The 22,615-nt window shown below is 44.5% G+C and overlaps 1 protein-coding gene across 1 annotated transcript; it reads right to left on the reverse strand.

Moving 5' to 3' along the window:
• Positions 1–101: 101 nt before the first annotated feature.
• On the reverse strand, positions 102–8,866 carry LOC309350526 (TRPM8 channel-associated factor 2-like). The gene is made up of 8 exons (XM_081877501.1): positions 8,831–8,866; positions 8,080–8,731; positions 5,689–6,686; positions 4,783–4,877; positions 3,927–4,140; positions 2,716–2,955; positions 986–1,320; positions 102–592 (listed from the first exon to the last, which is right to left on the reverse strand). Exons 2-8 carry the CDS (start codon positions 8,694–8,696, stop codon positions 341–343), a joined length of 2,751 nt encoding a protein of 916 aa, XP_081733627.1. The 5' UTR covers positions 8,697–8,731; positions 8,831–8,866; the 3' UTR covers positions 102–340.
• Between the last annotated feature and the right edge of the window lie 13,749 nt (positions 8,867–22,615).

Below are 22,615 nucleotides of genomic sequence, written 5' to 3' on the forward strand. Positions count from 1 at the left end.
TGATATGTTAGCTAGCTGCCAGATTATGAGTTTATGTAGACACAATGCAGAAAACAGTGCTGAATAAAGAACACCCATAAAAGGAGATGGAAACAGCCAGGTGACTTCATAATCATTTCCACTTTTATTATGTATCATAGCTATACTATAGGACTCGTAACAGGAAAGAGGCACTAATCATAAAAAAGCATTAGGCAAATCATCAAACCCAAATCAGCAGCAAGCAATTTTAAGCGGAATTCTTCTTGAAGTTGATTCAATTTAATTGTGTCATTCAGATTCATCCCATTTAACTGTGTCATTCAGATTCATTCATTCAGATCCAAGCTCTTCTGATTCCTTATGGAGACACATACTGCTTCATTGGATTCTCTGCCCATGTGGGGAAGGTTCTGGCCAGCTTCTGAGAAAGCTCTTTCTTAATAGGCCACTTCCAGGCTTGAAAGAAGGGGGCTAGATCTCTCTTCACTTGCTGGGAGAACTTTTCTGCCCACAGATTCATCTTGGACTCGTTGTCTTCTGGGATTTGGGTCATTTTTTGGTACTCAGCAAAAATGCGCATGTAGGGCTCCCATCCAAATGCCTCCTGCAGCTGAAAATCAGAAAAAAGTGTATTCAGTCCCTTTCTTAAGTACTTCATAATGGCTTCTGTCTACAAAGCAAGGAAGAGGTTCCCATAAGTTATGCTCAGAATGCCCCTTTTGTCTAATATTTTGTTGCAAGCCACCCCAATCTCTGAGTGGTGCAAGATTCCAGGGGTTCCAGGCACTTACCCAAGGTTCATGTTTCCTCAGAATGAGGGACAATGGAGACTGTGCTGTTTTTATGATATAGGGTTCATTTACACATATATACAACCTGAGCCTACAATGGTGGCAGTCATAGCATTAACAGCCCAAGAGGTTCTTGCTTCTCCCATAGCCACAGCCTTCGATTCCCACAGAAACCAGGCATGGAATGTTAATATACTTTTATTGCATTTTACCTGCAAATATGGTTCCAGTGCAGTAAACAGCTCAAAGTCCTTTAGCTGGCCATTTTTAATATAATTTTCAATCCTTTTCTTTCTGAGCTCCGGCAGAAGTTCCTCATGGGCCCTTTCTCTTGGGGTGTTCAGGACAGTCTCATTTACATAGACAGACCATAGATTGCAGGTGGCTTCAGTGGTGTGAGGTGGAAAATCCCATCCGGCCTGCTGCTGGTTGTGCCCTAGCTCATGAATGGGGCCCCATAGGCCATTGGCATGTATGGACTGCACATCTATCATCTCTTGCACTGACACCAAGTGAAGCATGATTGGGTAGCCAGCATGCATCCAACCTAAGGAGCGGTGAGTGAGGAGAAAGACACACAAAATAGACCCTTAGGAGCTGAATGCCAAGGAACCAGCTGTAGATAAAACATAGTCTAAGCATGCAGTTGAGGGCCATCCTTTGGAAACCATGGCAACACAAATGGCTTTCTGGTTAGGTGATGTTGTCTGTTGGGAAACATGAGGAAACTACTCAGATTGATGTGCTTAAATGTTGTTGGAGCAGAGCAGGCATTGGCTAAGGCACCAAGCCAGCCATGTTTAGGATTTGTGCATTAGCCTGTGTGCATTGCCTTTTGAGAGGAGGGCAGAAGACTGAATTCTCTTTTATCTTCCATCATGGTTCCTAGCCTCCTTCCTACCAAAGCACTTGACCCAATCCAAACTTGCTTAGTTTTAGTAATGTGGTTGTATGGCCTCAGGCGATGCCCCATTATAACGGAACACTTTGACAACTAAAGAAAGTCAGAAGAGACCTAGTCCAGCAGCTTGTTCTCACAGTGGCCAACTAGATGCTTGTGGGAAACCAGCTTTTGTGAAAAGAAGTGTTCGTATAGCAAACAGGCTTCCTTAGGGCAACAGTTCATGTGGTCTGAGGGAGAATGACATGAAAGACCTTTGGGTAGGAGGACCTAAGGCAGTGGTGTGGAGTTGCCTGGCCTGTGGGACAATCTTGGCCAGCCAGTTTGGCCCACAAGACCATTAAGAAAACAACCCATCTGTCAATCAGCTGATGTCACTGTGATGGAGAGTATGATGTCAGTTGATGGTTTCAATTATTCAAGGTTTTCCTCCCTCTTGCTGAAATGGAGGAGTATGCCCATGGCAGCAGTTTCAATGCAAATCCTTTGTCATTGGGAAGGTGACTGGACTGATACTCCTTGCTTAGGAGTATCTCCCTCCTCTCCATTTTCCCCTCCAACTTTGGGACTTCAAAGTATCAAAAGAGTGGACATCTTTGTGACAGCTGGTGATTTGACAGGTGGCTCCACTCACCCATCAAAACTGGCCAATCTTACTAAGGATTTGACTTGTAGATCCAAAAAAGACCCGTACCCTTGACCTAAGGGAAGCTATAACTGTACTCTCACGGGGCGGATACATGTAGATTGCTCACTGCCAAGCCCTAGGATGTGAAACGGGTGGCACAGATCCAAGGGAATCTGGTAGAATGCCAAATTCCTCTTATGCATGCCTGGCCCTTCAGACTACAACTCCCAGAAATCTTCAGGGGTAAGTCGGGAGAATGAAATGGCTAAATAACTAGCTAGCTTAAGTTTCCAGCACATCAGTGCCCTCTGAACTGCTTTTCTAGGATGAGTTGCACTTGTCTAAAAACTGCTGCATTGTGCAAAATGCCACTTTCAGCCCCATATGTATGAATTTTTAAATATTGTACTTGCCAACTGATATTTGAACATCTGCCACAATTCTCTCCGGCCTGGGGAAAACAGCAGGGACGGATGCTAACTTAGCCACTGCCTTCATCATGTTGTCCCAGATGGTGAGAAGAACCCCAGGATTGTCCAGAGTCCGCACATTGTCTGCTGGCACTGTCAAAATAACGTTTGTGGTTTCTAGCTCAGCCCAGGGAGCAGGAAAGTGGCGGATAGTGTTCTGCCAGGCAGATGTGCTGGTTTCACCTAGTGAAATATTTTAAAGGGAGATGTTTATTTTGAAAAAACACATTGCGTACTTTTCCATTATGCAGATAACACCAAGTAAATAGGCAAGTTCATTAAAAAAAAAAAAAACCAGTCTCTAAAAAAGAAACTACAGATAACACTCATTAACAGTATTTGCATCCATTTGTGGAAAGAAGGGGATTCACAAGTCCTGGGGTGCCTCAGCTGATTCCACCATCCTTTCAAAGTACAGGCCAGGTGGCACTTCAGGCTGAAGGCAGCAATGGATGTCAGGTTCATTGCAATGATAGGAGGAGCTGCAAAGTGTTCATAAGTGGCTGCAAAGAGAGGAGCAGTTCTTGGAAACACCAACAGAATTTAGATATGGCAGCTGGTCCTTTGGAGATCCGTTACGGTTACAGGAGTTGCACAAAGTTTGCTCAAATATTACAACAAAGGTGAAAACAATCACACGTGATCAGGTGTGGTGCATGAGAACGTGGCTTGGTGGTGGAACAGAAGGACCAACCCACACTCCAGGCCTGCCCCACACACTGTTTGTTAAGGATTAATGTGTGGGGTGGAGTGGGGACAGGCTGAAATGGTGCAATAGTGAGGCTATGGCACTCTGAACATATTCAAAAGTACTTTTTAAAAATTGTACCATACTTACTTTATCTCTCTCCCTCTAAGAAGAATGGCGAAAGAGGTAGGAAAGTCTAGAGGGGGCAGTATCTGCAAGATTTGTTTTTCTATGAGCAGCACCAGGCAAGAAACTGGCAGCATCGGACTGTGCGCACCTGCTGTGCTCTGCGGAGCTCCCAGAATGCAGTGGGGCTCCGACCAGCTTGCCAATTCCCTTACGTTTGAATTCAGATCCATTTCCTATAGTTCAAAGGACATTTCCAGGGCATCCTATGCAAGTCTACTCAGAAAGAAGTGGCACTGAGACTTCTGCACAACCCGTAGGTGTGTACTTTCCTTCTTACCATGTTTGTAATAAGGTGCCTGGACCGCTCCTTTGATGGTAACAGAGATCAGGCCCACCGATGACTTCTCTGGCACAATGATGTATAAGAGGCCACCCCACAGGCTGGAGACTTCCACGCTCTGAGCCTTAACTTCAAACCTCCTGGTCACTACAGGAGCACGTTTCAGCTCCTCAGCATCACTTAAGTCATCCGAATGACAACCAATCTGCACCTAGAGAAAGGAAGTGTGATGCTTCAAATCAGACTTTGCCACAAAAGACAATGGGCCATTCAACACTGCTTGGTCTGCTGTGTCCCTTAGGCATGACTCCCATCATAAAAATTGATGTGTTGATGCTAAGTTAGAAAGATCCAGGGATAGAAAGAATCCATTTCCATGCAGTACATTGATTGTCTACTCAGCAGCGAGTTTAATTGGGATTTATTCCCAGGTAAGCCTTATTCCCAGGTCTTACAGATCAGGGTCAGTCCTCTTAATCAGGAGTACCAATATAGGGGGGGGGGAGCAGGGAGGGCCCCGCCCCACATAATCGATCACATGATGTGGTGCATGCACACCATTTGTATGGCAATGCCTATCAACTTGGGGGAAGCCTGGCACCCTTAAATATTTTTTGGGGGGGGGGCAAAGACCTCTCAGCCCCTAGGAGTTGGCTCCTATCAATGATTGTCTTCAACAAACAGAAAGTGGAAGAATGCAAGGTATAGCATGCTAGAGGTACCTATTGTGTCTTTTGACACAATAATCTCACAAGAAATTCCAGCCCCCAAAGTAGATCTGAACCATATAGTAAAAACAGTACAGAGTCTGTTGTTTGCAATTCAGCTGAAGTTATTGCAAGTTGGTTAGCACCTGTAATTTAGCACCGATGGCATTGTAGGGAAATAGCAAGCTGGCTGTTTTCATTGGGGGGACATAGAGGCCCGTGCTTCTCCATGCTTCATTTCCTGCAAAGAGGTCAAAGCAGTTGAAACACAGAGTATAAATCAGTCAAAAGTTGTTCGGTACAAATAAAACAGTTTAGTTAGCTTTCCTTTTCAAAAATACTTTCCCACTGAGTCCAAGACTTCAAACTTTGTATAGTTAACTAGAGATTTTACTATATAATCCTTGGAATGTCTTGTAAGCAACAGGAGGATGTCAATTTATTTGGCTCTGATTCCACCATTTCTCCAAAACGGCGTCTGTGCTGCTCCTGCATGGCCCCAACATTGTTCAGAAGTAATTCTCTCTGGGTTTGGTGGCGCTTACCCCCAGAACAAAGCTTCAGGAAGCTGGACTTTATTAGAATTCAGTTAGTTACCATCTTTCCCAGAGAACATATCTGCATATTTACATATTCTAAATAGCCTGTGGTTTGTTGTAAAGAGAGGTCCTGAGTATACAAACAAAACATCTCTATTAGACGGCAGCATGAAGCTCCAGTTAAGTCATTCCCTGAAGTCCCACAATCAGGAGCCAAATGAGAAATGGTTTTCAGAACACTGTTCACCTTGCACCCCCTATTTCAATCCAAAAGTTTGTTGTGTTAACCTTTCAGCTCAGCAGTAATTACTAATTATTCACACATATTGCAGGTGAGGAATGAACTGAGTTTTGCCTTGCTCAGGGTCACTATGACTTTATGGCTGAGACAATATTTCAACAAGGCCCTTCCCAGCTTATGGCAAATTCTCAGGATGTCAGATACTGTATTCAGATAGCTGAAGCCAGCAGATCAAGCAATGAGCTGAGTGAAAAATCGAAAATACTTCTTACCATTATTCTTTCCATTTATTCTGACAGTTTGAGGAGGGGAAATAGGGTAAGTTGCTCCAAGCTGTTGATTCAGGCTGGGCGCTAGCTTCTGGAATTCTGGGGAAACGTTGTAGAGCTCTGAAGACAGCTTGATAAAAAATGCCTCCTCTGAACTGGATTTGATGGGGTTGCTTGCACTGATCTCAGGAATTCCCCTGGACTTCATCAGCTCCATCAGGTCTTCATGCACAGAGAATATAGTAGGGGATTCAGCAGCTGGGATCTTTATCAGTGTAACCAAATCTTGTCCTAGCTTCTTAAGCCATGAGGAATATGGTGACTTCAGAGCTTGGCGCTTCTCAATGTGTTGCTGGAATTGGAAGAAGGCTTTCCGGAAGTGATAGGCCAAAGCAACTTCTCTGGCTGGTCTAGCTGGGAAGGTTTCATCAGATGAGCTGATGTCATTTCCAAGGATCCCAATTCCAAATTTCTCCAGTATTTTGTTTCCTGGAAACTCAGTAATAATACTGGAACCAGTATTTTCAGCAGCACTTGACCAGGCTTGTCCGCCAATCAGGAGACCACCTCCTTCAGAGACAAACTCTTGGATTTTTTCCACCTCTGTGCCATAGTAGGCTGTGCAGCAATACACACGGAGGCCATCTTTAAGGTCTGTTAGCTCACATGTGATCTTCGCTTGATCTAGCATGGAGTAAAGGTCCTGGAGATAATCTCCAACACCCACCTTGCCTCCCTTCCCAGAACTAAGCCACCGGATTGCATTGAGGACAAAAGGTTTCATGGATGGTGTGCTAAACAGGTTTTCATGAGCACTTACGATAACCCGTCCCCTCCCATAACGAGCAGCTGCAAGAAACGACTGGTTGGCATCATCTATGGCAACTGGAAATGCCAAGGTTCCATGGATTAGCAGCTCAGATGGAACACCATCCTGAATCTTGAATTCTTTCACTCCACTAAGTAGAGCTGTTAAATCACTTTGGATATCTAATCCATGCCTGGAAGAAAAGCAATATCAATTCTTATAATGAGGAGTAACACTATATGGCAAAACAGCATCTTATTGTCCTTTCTGAAGGATCTCAAGAGATTCTTACAATTTCACGTACAGTACTGTATATACTTTCAAATACAACAAATTGCAGTTTTGTCACTAGGATTTATATGTAATTTACTGCTGGAATTCATTGCTTTACATTTTCCCTAGCAAATTCCTTAGACTTCTACAGTGGCAGTTCCAGAAGAGCCAGACCTTTTCCAATGAGAGATGCGTACGCCCCACTGGCATGATTTGCTCTTTTTGCTGTATGGCCAGCAAGATGCAAGAGGAAACTTGGCTTCAGTGATTATCAAAATCATTCTTTTGGGTGCAGGGCTCATCCTGACCACCAGTACCTTACATGGGCTGGCAGGTGAGCTGACCTGGCTAATTTGTATGTAACTTGTCTTTTATTCGCATGTCTCCCAAGGTAGGTTTTGGGAGGGGAAAAAACCTCTGGGAACTTTTCTGGGAACCTCAAAGGTGGGGTTTGTGAGAGAGAGTTTTACATCCCTGGCAATCTTTTCTCACACAGGTTTGAAATCCAAGTACTGTCAGATCCCTTGGCTTCTCTGTTACATTCCAGAAGAGAACATGAAGGCTCTGCAACAGCAACAACTGAGATGGGAGAAGGCCCACATTTTGTGGAGGACCCTGCGCAGCATCTGAGTGCTTCTCCTATTGTATGCAGGGGAGCCCCATAATTCAACTACATCCAATAAAGAGAAATTAAAACCCTGCAGGGGGGAAACAGAAGGAAGGAAAGGCAACCTGGGTTTTGTCCCTGGAACATTTTGTTCCCACCCCTTTAAGCTAAAGGCTTAAATCTATAATTTGTGGGCACTCCTACTTCCCCCAGGTCATTTTAAGCCCTGAAATTGGTTCACATTAGGCAATATTTTTTGACAATCCCTCCGCTGGGAGAACTCACTGGCACTGTAGATAAAGAGGCACCTTGGTGTCTACAAGTATAGAATAATATAATCCCAACTCCCTGCAATATGTGAATCACAACTATTATGAGCAATTTAATCCTCAGTGCCTAGCAAACAAGTCACAGTAAGTGAGACTTTGATGGACACCTAACATCACCTCTTAGGGCCAGCAGGAGAAAGCTCTGCTGGATGAAATGGGAGGCTGCCCTGTGTGCCAGGGAAGTCTTGCTTTTTTCATTGCCTCCACCACTACCACAAAGCAGACTTCAATTCTTACCTGTGTTTGGTCACAAGTTTTGCATATGTATGTATGTACATATATGTGTGTGCGCGCACACACACACACACGGATGGAATGTTGGGAATTGGCTTGCAGGGTTTTTTAAAATGAAAAATGCAGATAAGAGGTTTACTCACTGGGTGATAAGTGGAATCCTCGGCATTTGTGCAGACACAGGGAAGATCCCATTGCCTCCCACGTTGCCAGTGAAGTACACACCAGCCACACTCGCCACCCGGTTGCCAGGAAACCCAAGCAGCACGTTCTTCATGCCATGTTGACTTGCCCAGTGCCAGGCCTGCCCTGCGATGAGCAGGCCCCCACCGCTCTTCACAAACTGCACAAGGTCATCTGCGTGCACCTCCTCGTAGGCATCTGTGCAGTAGACTCCCAGGGAAGACCCCAGCGCTGCCCCTGCCTGCACTTTCACACCATCACGGAGGAGCATTTGAGAGAGGGAGTCCAAGCTTGCATGGACACCCACCTGCGATGCCCCGGGGGGCTTGAGCCACTGCAAAACATTTCTCATGAATGGCAAGAACTGGGGAGTTTTCAGGGCATCTTCATGGGACACAACTACCATGCGACCCTTGCCATACTGGGATGCAGCAATTAGCACTTGCCCATTTGCACTCACAAGGACAGGGAAAGCTTTATCTCCTGTAAGCAGAAGCTCACAAGGCTGGAACCCCCCACTAAAGTCAAAAGAAGGAACGGCCTTAACTAGAGCTGCATAAGAATTTTTGAAATCCATGTCAGATGTTTGGAATGGATCGTTGAATGCTGGAGCTGAGAGAGAGAGAGAATGAAACACATCTAATTAGCACCTGCAACTCCCCGCTACATCCATACTTCCCTATAAAAAAATTAATGAGTACAAAATCTTACCAAACTTGCGTTCCTCTCTAGAACTGCTGGTGCACAGTGACAAAGTTTGGGTGCCTTTATACCCAACAGCTAGCTTTTTTGGAGGGGTGGGGGGAACACAACGGGTGTGGGAGTAGCTTTAGGCCAATCAGAAGCCTATGTTAAATACCTGTCAGTAAGTTAGTAACAGCACTATAATCCCTTTTAAGCTTTTCCTTGTTTATGTACCTAGAAATGGTTAAATATAAAAAAGCAGTGGTTTGTTGTATTAACATGTCCAGAATTGCAGAAGGAAAATTAAACCCCTTTTGAAATTAAATCCCACCTGTCTTACCTACTAAAGCTGCAACCCTAACAACACCTACTAGGGAGTCAGACCTGTTGAATATAATGGGACTTACTTCTGTGTAAACACACCTAGGATTCCTCAGTCAGTCCATCTGTGTGAAACTCAGCTGACCATTCATGTCTGGCCAATGCCTTCTGTCAACAAATTTACAGAAGAACGTATCTGTGCTGGTCTAGGGGCCCATGTGTCTTACTTTTGAGAAGACTGTCTTTTATTTGTAGGAGCCCTCTATTTGAAAGGCGGTCTGGGGATGGCTCAGTTTAAAGTAAAACTCTGGCCCAGAGGTCTCACCCTGATGAAGCAGTTGTGAGTACAGAAGATCCCTGCCTCCCCAGTTCCCACAAGGACTCTCCAGGGTCTTTCCAACAAAGTCTCAAGCCACATCTGTGCACAACTTGCTCTGCCCGTTTGCTTTCTCTGCATGTTCCAGGACAGGGGTCAGCAAGGTTTACCTCGCCTGGGCCAGTTCACTCCAGCAGAGAGCCCTCCATGGGCTGGATCAGTGCAAGAGAGAGATCGCACGGCTGCAATTTCTGGTGTCTGCATCTGCACAGACATGATTTCCAGTGTCTGTGTCTGCGCAGACGTGATTTTCAGCATCTGAGCATGCACAGACACAATTTCCGGCACCGTGGAAGTGAGTCCCCATGCCACGCTGCGCTGGTTTAGTGCAGCGCGCAAGTACTCACTGAGCGGGTGGCTCGGTTTGGGGGCAGCTCGTGGGCCAGTTAAACAACTCCTGTGGGCTGCCATGGGTTGCCTACCCCTGTTCTAGGAGACCAGGGGCAAGGGCAGTTGGTCGCAGCAAGAGGGAAGGACTCCCTGGCTTCAGCAGCCTGCCTCTCTGTCTCCCAGGCCTACTCGTCTCCAGCCCCGCTTCTGCCTCAGAGTCTGAACTGTGCTCTGCCACAGCCTCTTCCTGTTCACCAAAGCCTGTCACCTCTTCTGCTTCTGACATCTCCTGCTCGCAGTCTGCTCCTTCTACCTCTGGCCACTCATCACTATCCTACCACCAATTCCCTGGCATTGAGCTTTCTTCCCCTGGGGTTTTCTTCCCACCGCTCCTCTGCATCTAGCCAATCCATGCCACCTTGGGACCTAAATTCATAACAGTCCTGTTCTTAAGAAAAATTCACCCAAATGAAGCAAGAAACCTGGAAAAAATATAAGGTTAAGCAGAAGTGGTAGTATTGATTTTCTTATGATTTGATTAATGTTTTTTGGTTATAATGGTAATATGAATATATGAAACTTGTTTTCAGCAAGACTTTTTCAATAAGGTCTTGTGTGGTATTTTTGTTGGCAAAGTGGTAAAATGTGGGCCAGACAATGATACTGTTAGGTGGATTTGTAGCCGGCTGATGGGCTGTGCCCAAATAGGGGCCATCAATGCTTCCTTGTCAACCTGAATAGAAGTGACAAGCAAGGGTGCTGCAAGGTTCTCTCTTGAGTCCAGTGTGGTTTAACTACTTTGTAAGTCACTTGGGTGGAGAGGATACTCATCAGATTTGGAGATGACACCAAACTGGGTGGTGTAACTAACAGCTTAGAAAACAAAAAGAGAATTCAAGATAGCCTTGCCTGGATAGGAGCAGGGCCAAAACTAACAAACTGAAACGGAACAGAGATCCAAGTTAAAAAACAACCCAGAAGTACAAATACAGGATTGCTGACACCTGGCTTGACAGCAGTACGTATAAAGAGGAATCTATGTGTTTTAGGAGACCACAAGCTAAATTTGAGTCAGCAGTGTGACTTGGTGGTCAAAAAAACTAATATTTATTAATAAAACAAATCTTTTTTTTAAAAAATTACTACCCCAGCACTAACAACAACAACAACAACAATATTTTTCAGTGATGTGATTATGAATGAAGCAACCCACATATGTCTTTTGTGTCTCTGAGTTTAATTTTATTCAATTGTACTATCTTTATTTCTTAATTCTTGTATGTTATTGAATCATATGCTCCTGCTTTATAAATATATAAAAAGCTAATGCGATTCTAGTTTGAACAGCAAAAGTATCATGAGAGAACAGCATAGATGGGAAGGGGCCGGAGACTCAGTGTCCAGTCTTCTTGTAGTTCTCCATTTTGAAAATCCCTAGTGGCAACCAATTTCAGTGCTTATCTCCTTTATTTATTTGACAAAATGTCCATACCCCTCGACAGTAATACAGTGGTACCTTGGGTTAAGAACTTAATTCGTTCTGGAGGTCCGTTCTTAAACTGAAACTGTTCTTAGCTTGAAGCACCACTTTAGCTAATGGGGCCTCCTGCTGCCGCCGCAGCACAATTTCTGTTCTCATCCTGAAGCAAAGTTCTTAACCTGACGTACTATTTCTGGGTTAGCGGAGTCTGTAACCTGAAGTGTCTGTAACCCGAGGGACCACTGTACAACCTCTAAGCAGTTTACCAATAACCCTTGATAATCTTCTATAACCTCAGATAATCTTCGTGTTTTGTCCTGAGCTAGTCTGTACTATTCTGGGAACTCCTTTGGATTCTATACACAATTTCATTATCTTGAAAGTCACATGTAGGGACCTTTCCAATATGTATCTAGATTTGGGGTTTTTACTTTTCTCCTTTAAAGCCAAGCCAAGCCTCCAGAAAGGTATTCAGAGTCAGTTGAAAATTGGTTGTAGGCTGGGAAATTTATTTTCAACTAAAAAACAACAGGGGGAAATTTGCAGGATTAGGGATTGCCACCTCACTCCTGAAACTGCTCCCCATTTTCTTTTCTCCTGTCCGGGTGTTCCATGTGTCTGTTTGCCTCATAAAATAGGAAAAGTGGCAGGCGAGGGGTTGCAATCAGTGGCGGAGCTAGCTGCTCTGGCACCTGGAGCGGCACACATGCTGGGCAGGGCTAGCCACCTGCAGGCAGTGGCATAGCAAGGTCAGGTGGTACCTGGTGAAGATTTTTTTTTTTTTAATGTGCCTGCAAGAATGGTTTGACTTTATGTCATATTTTCTTACAAAGGAATGAGGATTCTGGGCCTCTGATAACAAGTAGGCAACTGTGGACGGATACTTAAATCTACAGGATGGATTGTGTTTTGGCTTGTGTTATTTTATTTATATTTATTGTTTATTTATTTAATAAAATTTATTTTTAAAAACCTGCAAAGTGGTTTACCAAAAAAACACAAAAAACACACCACCACAGCAGTAAAATCAAGAAAAATTAACAGTTCCTACTTTAAAATATTAAAACAGATTAAAATTACTTCAACTTCCTAAGCATCTGGGTACACTTGCCTAAACAAGAATGCTTTTAGCAGGTGTCTGAAAAGAGTCTAGCAAAGGCATGTGCTTTGTTGCAATAGGCGGGGAGTTCCAAAGTGCAGGTGCTGCCACACTAAACAATGTAGTACAGATATTATGTGGAACCTGTAGTAGTGCTTGAAGCTACGGAAGGGAAGGTTTCATTTATTGTGATTTCACTATGCTCTGTATTATCTGAAAAAGAAAACATTTATTTAAAAAGCAGGACTGCACAGCAGCGAGTCTCATCATGATCAGTGGGACTTATTCCCGAGCCGACGGTGCCTAAGATTGGCCGCAATCCTTTTCTGCAATGGTTCCCCCTTTGTGGGATGCTCTCCCAAGGGAGACCCACCTGGCACCTTCCTTACATCTTTAGGTGCCAGGCAAAAATGTTTGTCTATAACCAGGCCTTTGGCTGGTTAACATTCTGTAGCCTTTTAAATATGTTTGTGGGAGGAGAGATCATTGGTTTGTCTTTGTCTTTGTTTTAGCTTCTAAAGCTGACGTGACGCACACCTCAGAACACTTAACCAGTTAAGTTCTGAACTCTCACAATTTTGTGTTCTCATTTTGCATTTTTATGTTGTGAACTGCCCTGCAAACTTTGGATGAAGGGCAGGATACAAATTTATTATTAATAATAATAGCAGCAGCAGCAGTGAACAGCACAGGTAACTACAGCCAATCACGGGTGCCAACTTGAATAAAATATTGGGGAGGCAGGCATGGGCACAGTCAGCATTTATGTTAGGAGGGCAGAGTCTCAATTAAGGATTTTTATTTATGTACTTGATGGGGGGCAGCTACGCCCATGGACCCAAGGAAGCCCCACCCTGCAAAACTGATCACAAGATGCAGTGTGCACACACCATTATTATTTGAATGGCAATGCCCATTAACCGGGGGGGGGGCTCAAATATTTTCTGGGGGGAACCAAAGGGACCTGGGCCCTTGGAGTTGGCTCTTATGCAGTCCACCATGGCTGGCTGGCAGACCTGCTGGCTGTATTCCTTAATTTATAGGCGTGCCTACCAAGACCAAAAAATGTATCCTGCTAAGATGCTCTGGGGTTATGCGAATCCCCTTCGGATATTGGAGGCAAAGCTCTGTGAGGAAGAGAAGGAGAATTTCTTGCTCTCTCTCTGTCCCTCCCCCCCTTTTTTGGCTGTGTCATTCATCCTTCTGACAGGCAGAAATCCAGCAGGTGGGGAGGATTTCCTTTCAATATTGCTCCTGGAATGTTTGCAGTGACTGAGAGCTTCCATTGGATCATTGTAATGGATTTCTTTGAAGTGATTTCTGCACCGGGTAAAGTAATTTTTAGCCCCCCAATTACACCCCCCCTGTATTTTGCCCAACCAAAGGTGGCAGCCCCATCTAAAGCACAGGAACTAAGCGGCAAAAGGGACTTTCTTCCCTCCAGGCTGGGGCGGAGCGAGTCCGGGAGCGCGTCCCTCCGCCTCCGCGCGCCCAGGCTCCCTTCCCCGGCTTCTTCGGGCTGCCTTGATCCCTCCGTGTTCCTCCTCTGCTCCGGGGCGAAGTGCCAGCCTCGGGCAACAGCTCTGGATCACGCTTCGCTTCTCGCCTTTTCCAGCCTCCTCTTCCTCCGCAGGCGCGGTCTGCAGTTTCTCCCCTGGCTGCTGCCTCGCCCCAAAAGAGAAGCCAGCATTGCCTCGTCCGGCTTGTTGCAGAGCAGAGCAGGCAGATCAAGCGGCCAGTCCTGGGGGGTCGGGTTTCCTGGCTTGGAGCTTCACAAACGCGGCTTCAAAGACAAAGACATAAAAACCGCGCTAAGTTTGACCTTCACCTTAAGCCTTGAGGCCACGAGAACAACTTTAACGCTACAATGAAACAGTTCCCTTGGGTGGGTTAGATGGGCGTGAATGGGCTTTTGGGGGGGCTGAGGCGCATGGCAAGGAGGGGGAGATCGCCACCCCCCCCATAGTGGGGAAAGTTTCGGGATGCCCCTCGCCAGGGCCGGATTTAGATGAAGAGAGGCGCAAGGCTATTCCACTTGTGAGCCCCCCCCCCCCACTAGAAGAAAATGGAAGAGTGTTATAAACAAAATTGAGTGAAGCCAAGGATGATGATGATGATGATGATGATGGGTATTTACAATTCTGCAATTCACAATTTCTCCTCTAAAGGACATCAACAAACTTCATCAAAATTGGTTTGTCTAAATTTGTCACTTTCAATGTACAGAATGCTCAGTGCGGACAACCTCTCTTGAGACATCGTGGCCCTTAATTCACTTTTAATTCTTTTGAGTCTTGGAAAAACTCCTCTCTCCTGAGCAGTTAGTGACCATAAAGTTAAAAAATAGCCGCAAAATTGCTTCCACAGTAGGAAAGGCCATCTGAATTTTTTTCTTGTATATAATTTAATAAAGGTCTGTATGAGACAGAGAGTGCTCTGCTGTAAGCCTATGGCTTTGTCTCACGTACAGGTGAAAGTGCAAGAGTTCATCAAGAAGTTTCAGATCAGTATCTTCTGGTACGCTTCCATCAACAGTTCAACACCTTTCTGAATTTCTTGCTTAGGTGCTATCAGGATAGCAAGAATTTTAAATTGGCTTCAAGTGCATCTAATATAGAGATATAGGAATAAAGGATTTTATCCTAAACTTCTCTCTTGAAGTCTGGTGACTTCTGTTTCAGTGTATCTGAAGAAGTGTGCATGCACACGAAAGCTCATATCTAGAACTAACTCAGTTGGTCTTTAAGGTGCTACTGGAAAGAAAAATTTTTTTATTTTGTTTTGACCATGGCAGACCAACACGGCTACCTATCTGTAACTTCTCTCTTGAAGAAAGTGCATCTAAGGCATCATGTGCGCTTCTGTCATTTCTTTGCCGTTCCCTCACCCTTTGTCTCCTTGTTTTGTAGTTAACATTTGGCCAGGTGGCTTTTGCTTGTTTCTCAAGCTCATCAACATCTTCTCTAATTTTCCTTCCCCCCCCTCTAATTTTTCTTTAAAAATCCAGAAGTGAACTGTACAAACTTGCTCAAGAACTCAGTAACAGGTCTGATTTGCTGACCTTGTGAAAATGACCTAGCACACGGATTTATATCTCTAAGATTCTGCAGACTTTGGCTGTGAACTAGGGCCCCACAAAAAAAAAAAAAATCAAATTGGGCCCCACTGGCTGGCCCTGCCCTGGCATGAAGTCTTGGGTTTGCAATTTGGGGAGAGGGGAGACTGCCTGCTGGGGGTGGGTGGGCTGGCGAGGCCCCCTAGATTTAGAGGCTCTAGGCTTCAGCCTACTTAGCCTATATATATATATTTATTAAAGATTTTCTTGTTTTACTGAAGTATGTGTAATGTCTCTTGTATTTTTTTCCCATGTAACATTTTTACAAATCAGTTTCATTTGTTGAGACATTGGGGGGGGGGAGAGATGGGGGGGTCAGTGGTGATGTTTCTATTTCTACTTACCCTATATATAAATCTGGCCCTGCCCCTCCCCTCCTTCCTTCCCTGCCCCACTCCAGCCTGAGCCCTGCAATCTCAGTGCATCTTTTGCTCAGCAGTAGCGGCAGCAGCAGCAGCAGCCCCAAAGCTGGGCTGGGTCTTGTGCAAAAGAGCCCCCCAAGTTAAGAGGGCTGTTGCTTGCCAGGCAGGCGGCTGCGGCAGCTAATTTTAGCCAGGCCAGCAGGAACAGCAGCGCTTGCGCTCTCCAAAGCTGCGAATGAAGGGGCAAAGGGGAGGGGGGAGAGGAGGGGAAGCTTGGAGCTCCGAGGCAGCCAGCCAGGAGCCTGCTGCTCCACCCCCCCCCACTCCGCTTGCCCAGCAGCAGCAGCCGGGGGGGGGGCAGGCACTAGGTGCCTGCAGGTGCCTATCAGTAAACTCTGATCCCATTCAAAGTAGTCTGCCTGCCTCCTCCCACTCAGCTGCCCTACAGCTGGGGGGCAGGGAGGCAGCGGGCGGACCATTTGGGCAGGAGGGAGCCTGTGCGCAGCCAAGCCACTGCTTGGAGAGACACATGGCTTGGGTGTGCTACAGGTCCCGCGGTGAGTGCCGCCCGGCATTTTGTCACCCCCCTCAGTGGTGACACCTGGGGTGGACCACCCCCACTGCACCCCTTGATCTGCCCCTGCCCACGGGGGCAGAGCTAGCCGCTGCGGGGGTGCGACAGCGGTAAGCGTCCGGGGGCGGCAGCGAGCCTCACAGGGGAGTGCCGTCAAGCACCCCAAGGGGGGCACCGCCTGTGGTGATGTCACCCCCCTGAGGGATGACACCCAGGCTGGACTGCCCCCCACCGCCACCCTTCTCTCCCCCAGTGGTTGCAGTGAAAAGGGCCAGCAAGAGTAGTAAGCTGCAAATCCCTTTCCCCTCCCCCGCCCCACTTTTGCCTACATTTCACCCACATTTAAAAAATCAAGTTAAGTTTTACTTGACATTGAGTACTTGAATAAATTAGATCCATTAATTTCAGTGGGTCTTCTCTGAGTAAAACCTTGTTGAATACCATCCCAGCTGTTTTGCTTGTCCGTATCCCTCTTTGCTCAAGTAACAGGCACAGGCATTAGCTGACAGAAGCCCTTGAATGATTTATTTAGCAATATGTTAGTGGTTATGATATATAACAAACAATATATTTTTTAAAAACTGGGTAGTTTCTTTTTTACAACTGCATTGATGACAATCAGAATATTTACAAATCATGGTAAAACTACTTTTGGTCTCCAGTGAGTTATGCTATTAATGTGATGTGGAGAACAGAGGAGAACGGTTTTGAAGAAACGAATTGACATTTTGGTTAATGCACTATTTCCATTCAATATTATGGTGCAGGAAATGCAAATATTGATTCTGGAATCACTTGGTCTGCTGTTTAATGCACAAAATGCATCTGGTATAAAGGAATGCATTGCCCCAGTGAGTTCAAGGAAATGCACTGCCTGATGCACAAGTGGTGAAACCTGAAGTAATTTGCTAGATCATCCTCAGCGACACACCAGCACATTCTGATTTTGCAATCTTGGCAGCCACCCCTTAAAGAAAATATTAAGAAAATGTTGAAGTTCAGCCCAGGATTATCAAAGGGAGGTCTGTGCTTTGCAGAGGTGTCAAATGATACCTTGGCAATTGTTGTGAAGATATACTGGTAAGCACCCTAGATTAGGGAAAGGTATTTGTGGCAATTGTTACTTGTAGCTTCAGAAATAGGGGATTAAATGTACCTTTTCCTCTTTTTTTACAAATGCTGACTAGGGAGTTGAACAAAAAATCTGTTGCTTTTAGAAGCAATGGAAATGACTTTTCTAGTGACATTGGCCTGGCATTGCAGTAGTCCCAGTCAGGCACCAGTAGTATTGCTCTACCTGGTTAGAGTGCTACTACGTGCATTGCAAAATAGGCTTGCATTGATACCATGGAGCCTAAATTTAGAGTGTACAGTACACCTTTTATTTTTGTCAGGATCTTGACAAGAAAATAGGGATGGGGGAATCAGTTTGATTCAGTGTGCATTTAAAGGCATATTGATTGAATTTGTACTTTCTTTTTTTAAAAAAATAAAAAAATATTAACAGGCCAGTCACATCACATTATCCAAATCACTTTAGTTCCAAATTATACAGCCAAATTTTAAATTTTGTTGGGGGTACCCATACATCAAGCTCCGCACGAGTCCAAAACTCCGAACGAGTCCAAACATCACTTATATTACTGCTTTAATTAGACAGTTCTATCCAGTTCAATCCAGATAGTCCTTTATTACTTTCTTCCTCTTCTTGTTGTTATTGTATATTCCTTTCTTTGCGATCTCTGATAATTTTCACAAGCAGATTGAAAACAGGCATCCTCTGTGTGGGTTTTGTACTCTTCAAAGATCATATTGCTCAGGGACAGCCTCTGTTCAACACTTCCATAAAAAAATAATAATCTTCGGTCTGTCCTTTACTTTTCTCAGGCTTGCCAAATAAATCAAATGAATCAGGAGGCTCTGTCAGGTCAAGCTTGCGTTCCAACATTCCTTCTCTTTCGAACGATCCTGATTCTCCTCCCCCAGTCCTTCTTTCTCCGGCAAGCCTGTCTTGGCAAGACGCCATTTTTTAACTGCGTCATAAAAATTTTCCTCTTTCTCTCCGTTCACCAATCCTCTCTCCTGTTATAATCCATCCCACACAGTTCTTGAATTCCTGCTTGTGATGAATAAAAACGCAATGATCTTATTTCTATCTGGGGTGAAGGGTTATTAATATCACATCGTGCAAAAAAAAAAAGTTTTTTCCTCCACCCCCCCTTCATTCCAAACATAGTCTCCTAGTGGTGATTCATCAGAAGATTTACTTATCCATCCATCACAGAGATCCATTAATCAGCAGTCTTATCTCTCGAACATTACTTGATGTATGTGCTTCAGCTTCATTCCAATCATATGTTTCCAATTATAATTCCAAGCTGAAGCAACCAGCACGCGCTAATTGGAATCGGTGTCAGGAAGATCTGACTTCACTGAGGGCTCGTGCCAAGTGTTCGGCACCCCCATCTCTCGGATCAGGGGGTGCATTGTGAACACCGCTGGCAAGGCAGCGCCCCCATCTCCTGGGGGGGGGGGTAGGAAGACTGCCTACTTCCCATAGCAGCCCCTTAATTACCTCGTATGGGTCAGAGAGATGTTATTGTTGGCCATCTTCCAACACGCCACCTGGTGGCCCCCTCGAATTTGTACTTTCAAAAGCAGTATGGGAACCAAAGCACAGCAGTGGCAGACTTTGGGCTTTAAGATTTCAGTGCTCATCTTCCATTATTCATCATTGCTTTTCTGCCCCCTGCAGACCCTCTCAGGCCAACCAGTTGTGCTCCTCTAAATCCGCCTCTGAGCACAGGGATCCTTTGAAATCCACACTTACCCAAATTTTGTGATGTAGTTCTCCAGCCAAACAGCTTTTAAAAAAACAAACAAAAGTGCATGTATTAGAAGGAAAGATCAGTTTACTAGTTATAAATAACACACCAAATGCTTTATATTTAGGAGAATTCACCTGCAGAAATGTGCACATCAAGCAAAAAGTGTTGATTAGGCAAAATCCACCCTGAAATGATGGAGAGTTTTCCTGGAATTAAAAAAGAAAAAGAAATTTGCAAATTTCTGTAGAAATGTGGAGAACTGAGTTTAAGATTGGAAAAATGAGAAACAGAGAACACAAATTGACAGATTATTCTATCCCTAGCCTGCAGCCCAAGATAACAATATAAGGAGAAATTGTTGCTTATGGGTGGAGAAATCTTGTTTAGTCCTCAGACAGTCAGCACCATATTTAAGAGGGGATGTTAACAGGGAGCAGATTCTGAACATTGCAGCTAAATGACTCTGTGTAGCAGGGAGATGACCCTTTGCAATGTTGCTGTGCAAGAAGATTCTGAATCCTAGAAGGTTTTATATAACCCTATCTTAATAGCTACTTCCAAGCTGTGCCATAATGGATTGGCTCCAGAAATCAGAACTGGAGAACACCCAAGTTATTATGTCATGCGATGGGGTCTCATGTTATTAATGGGGAAGCTGATTGTAACACTGTCCCTGTCCTGGTGTTGCAAGCATCCTTTTGGTTCCACCTGTTGAAGGAGGATCTGCCTATACTCCTGACATTGCCTCCATGAGATCAAGAGTCCAGTCATATGGGGGCGGGGGGCTCCTTGAGTACACACGATCTCTCTCTCTCTCTCTCTCTCTCTCTCTCTCTCTCTCTCTCACACACACACACACACACACACACACACACTTGATGCTGGTAAACATTCACACACCTCTTTCATGCACACAAACATTGCCATCCACACTCCTGGCCTTTACTCTGGGGAAGGAGCAAGACTGGGTCCCCCTATCCTTTATTTTCAAAATCCTGTGGAAAAGGACTACCAAGTAACTGAAAGCCCCCTAGGGGGAATTAGTGACATTACAATGGCTGCAGAGGGAAAATTACTGGCGGAGATAGAAAAAATGTTCTTTCTCGTGGGAATCCTGCAAGAGCAGAGTATGGCTATGAGCAAAGCATTTACGACCTTGAATTCTAAAACAAACAACTCTGCTGAATGCACAAAGGATATGTCTGATAAAAAACCTGCAGCTGAGCAGGAAGAGATGCTCTTGGAATTGACAGAGAGGAAAGAAGGAGTGCAGACACTACAAGTGGAAAACATCAATCAGGAATCTACACTGTTAGAGTACGAGCAAGAAGACCTTTGGATTACAAATCTGCGAAAGATGAGAAAGAAGAAGAGGGAAGTCCCTGGAGTACTTGGAACATTAAAATTAAAAAGAATAAAGCAACATGATTGGGACTTTCCTCTTGAGTATGGAAAAGTAGATGATCTTTCGCAGCAACCACTTTTAAACATTCTGGATGAAAGAAAATTTGATGTGACTCTGACTGAACTCCTTCGGGGTCTTAGGATCAGCAAAAAGGACTACAAAAAGGACTACCAATATAATTGGCGGAGAGGGACTAACAGAGAATTAAAGGCCTCAGATGTGAGGAATCCGGGCTAAGAACTATTTTTTGTTTGTTTTTTGGACATTTGTTTGGGAAGGGACAGAAACTGGGGCAGGGAGGGGAGAGAGAATAGAATTATAAAATGTTATGATTTGCTTATTTGGTTAATGTGACCTATAATCAATATAATAAAGGGAAAAATTTGTGGAAGGGAAGTTAGATCGACCTTAAAAAAAAAAGAAATTAATGATTATAAGAGAATCGGATAAGTTGAATATAGATAAACAAAAAGAATTAAATTTTAAAAGTAATATTAATATGTTTAAGAGACTAGGTAAGAACTTGCTGAATTAATTATTGGAATTGGGATGTAAGAAGAGGGGGTGGGGGGAAGTCAATGAAAGAGGGTAAAGAAAATTAGGGTATGAAATTGTATTTGTTTGTTTTTGTCTTTGTGTGTGTGTCTGTTGTTATAAAATGTAAAAACCCAATAAAAATTATTTTAAAAAAAATATATATTTTCAAAATCCTGGATCACTTGGGAACAGGCCCAAGCCACTGGACAGAAGCGTAGCAAGCTCAAGTGGTACCCGGTGCGGAAATTGTTTGTCACCCCCCCCCATTGAAATTATTAAAAGAAGGGAAAATAAGAAACTTACAGTTGCAAGTGTTATTTTCTGGTTTATTTACTTAACATTGCGAGCATAAACACTTAAAACTCCCCCCCCCCAACTTTGTTCTCTCGCCCCACCTCTCCTCCTGGGCGTTCCAGGGTTTGGGTCCTGAGTTGAGGGAGCTTTGGCTTCTCTCCTCCCCCCCCCTCCGCTTGTTTGCTCCCTCACCTCCTTCCCGTCCTCTCTGAGTCCCTCCCCCCTCCCAGAGGTGGGGGAAGGTCAGGTGGTACCCAGTGCAAAACATTTCTTGTCACCCCCCCCATTGATTGATTTATTTTTTGCCTGCTAAAATGATTTTCTGTTATTTCATATTTTCTTACAAAGGAATAATAATAGTAATAATAATAATCATCATCATCATCATCATCATCTTTTATTTATATCCCGCCTTCCCCAGCCGAAGTCGGGCTCAGGGCAGCTAACATCAGATACATAACATTGGTATAAAATCAAACAATAATTAAATTAATCCTAAAACCATGTCAAAATCAAATTAAAGTCTAATTAGATGGCTTTCCGCAGGTTTAGGGTTGTAAGTGCTCCACTGAACTGAAATTTCAGCCTTCACAACATAGGGAAACAGCCAAGTAAACAGCTATCTTCGTGGAGGAGGGTCAAGATATTAACTGATATGCAAGAAATTTCAGATACAGCTGTATAATCCCTAGTGTAGTAAGATAAGACCTTCGGAGCAGGCATTTTTTAAAAAAAGTTTTCTTTATGAACCGCCCTAGTAGGGCAGTAATTGTTCCTTGATCATTTGTCACCCCCCTCCATGATGGCACTCGGGGCTGACCGCCCCCCACCCCCTTCCTACGCCCCTGCTTCCTCCAGCAGCCTGGGAGCGCGGGGCTGTCAAAATGTTTCCTGTTGAAAATAAGGAAAATGCATGTGGTTTCAAGGCATCGTTAGACTGCTACTGCACTCCAGCTAAACGTCACTTCCACAACAAGACTTTTCGCTGATTCGCGATCCTACGAGTGAATAAAGGATATTCCAGCCTGTGTTCCTTAGTCTCAGGCACTCCAGCTCAGAAGCGAACCCCACGAAGTGCAAAGAGTAAACAC

Source organism: Podarcis erhardii (assembly GCF_964252035.2).
Source record: "Podarcis erhardii genome assembly, chromosome: 9".
NCBI classification, from domain to species: Eukaryota; Metazoa; Chordata; class Lepidosauria; order Squamata; family Lacertidae; genus Podarcis; species Podarcis erhardii.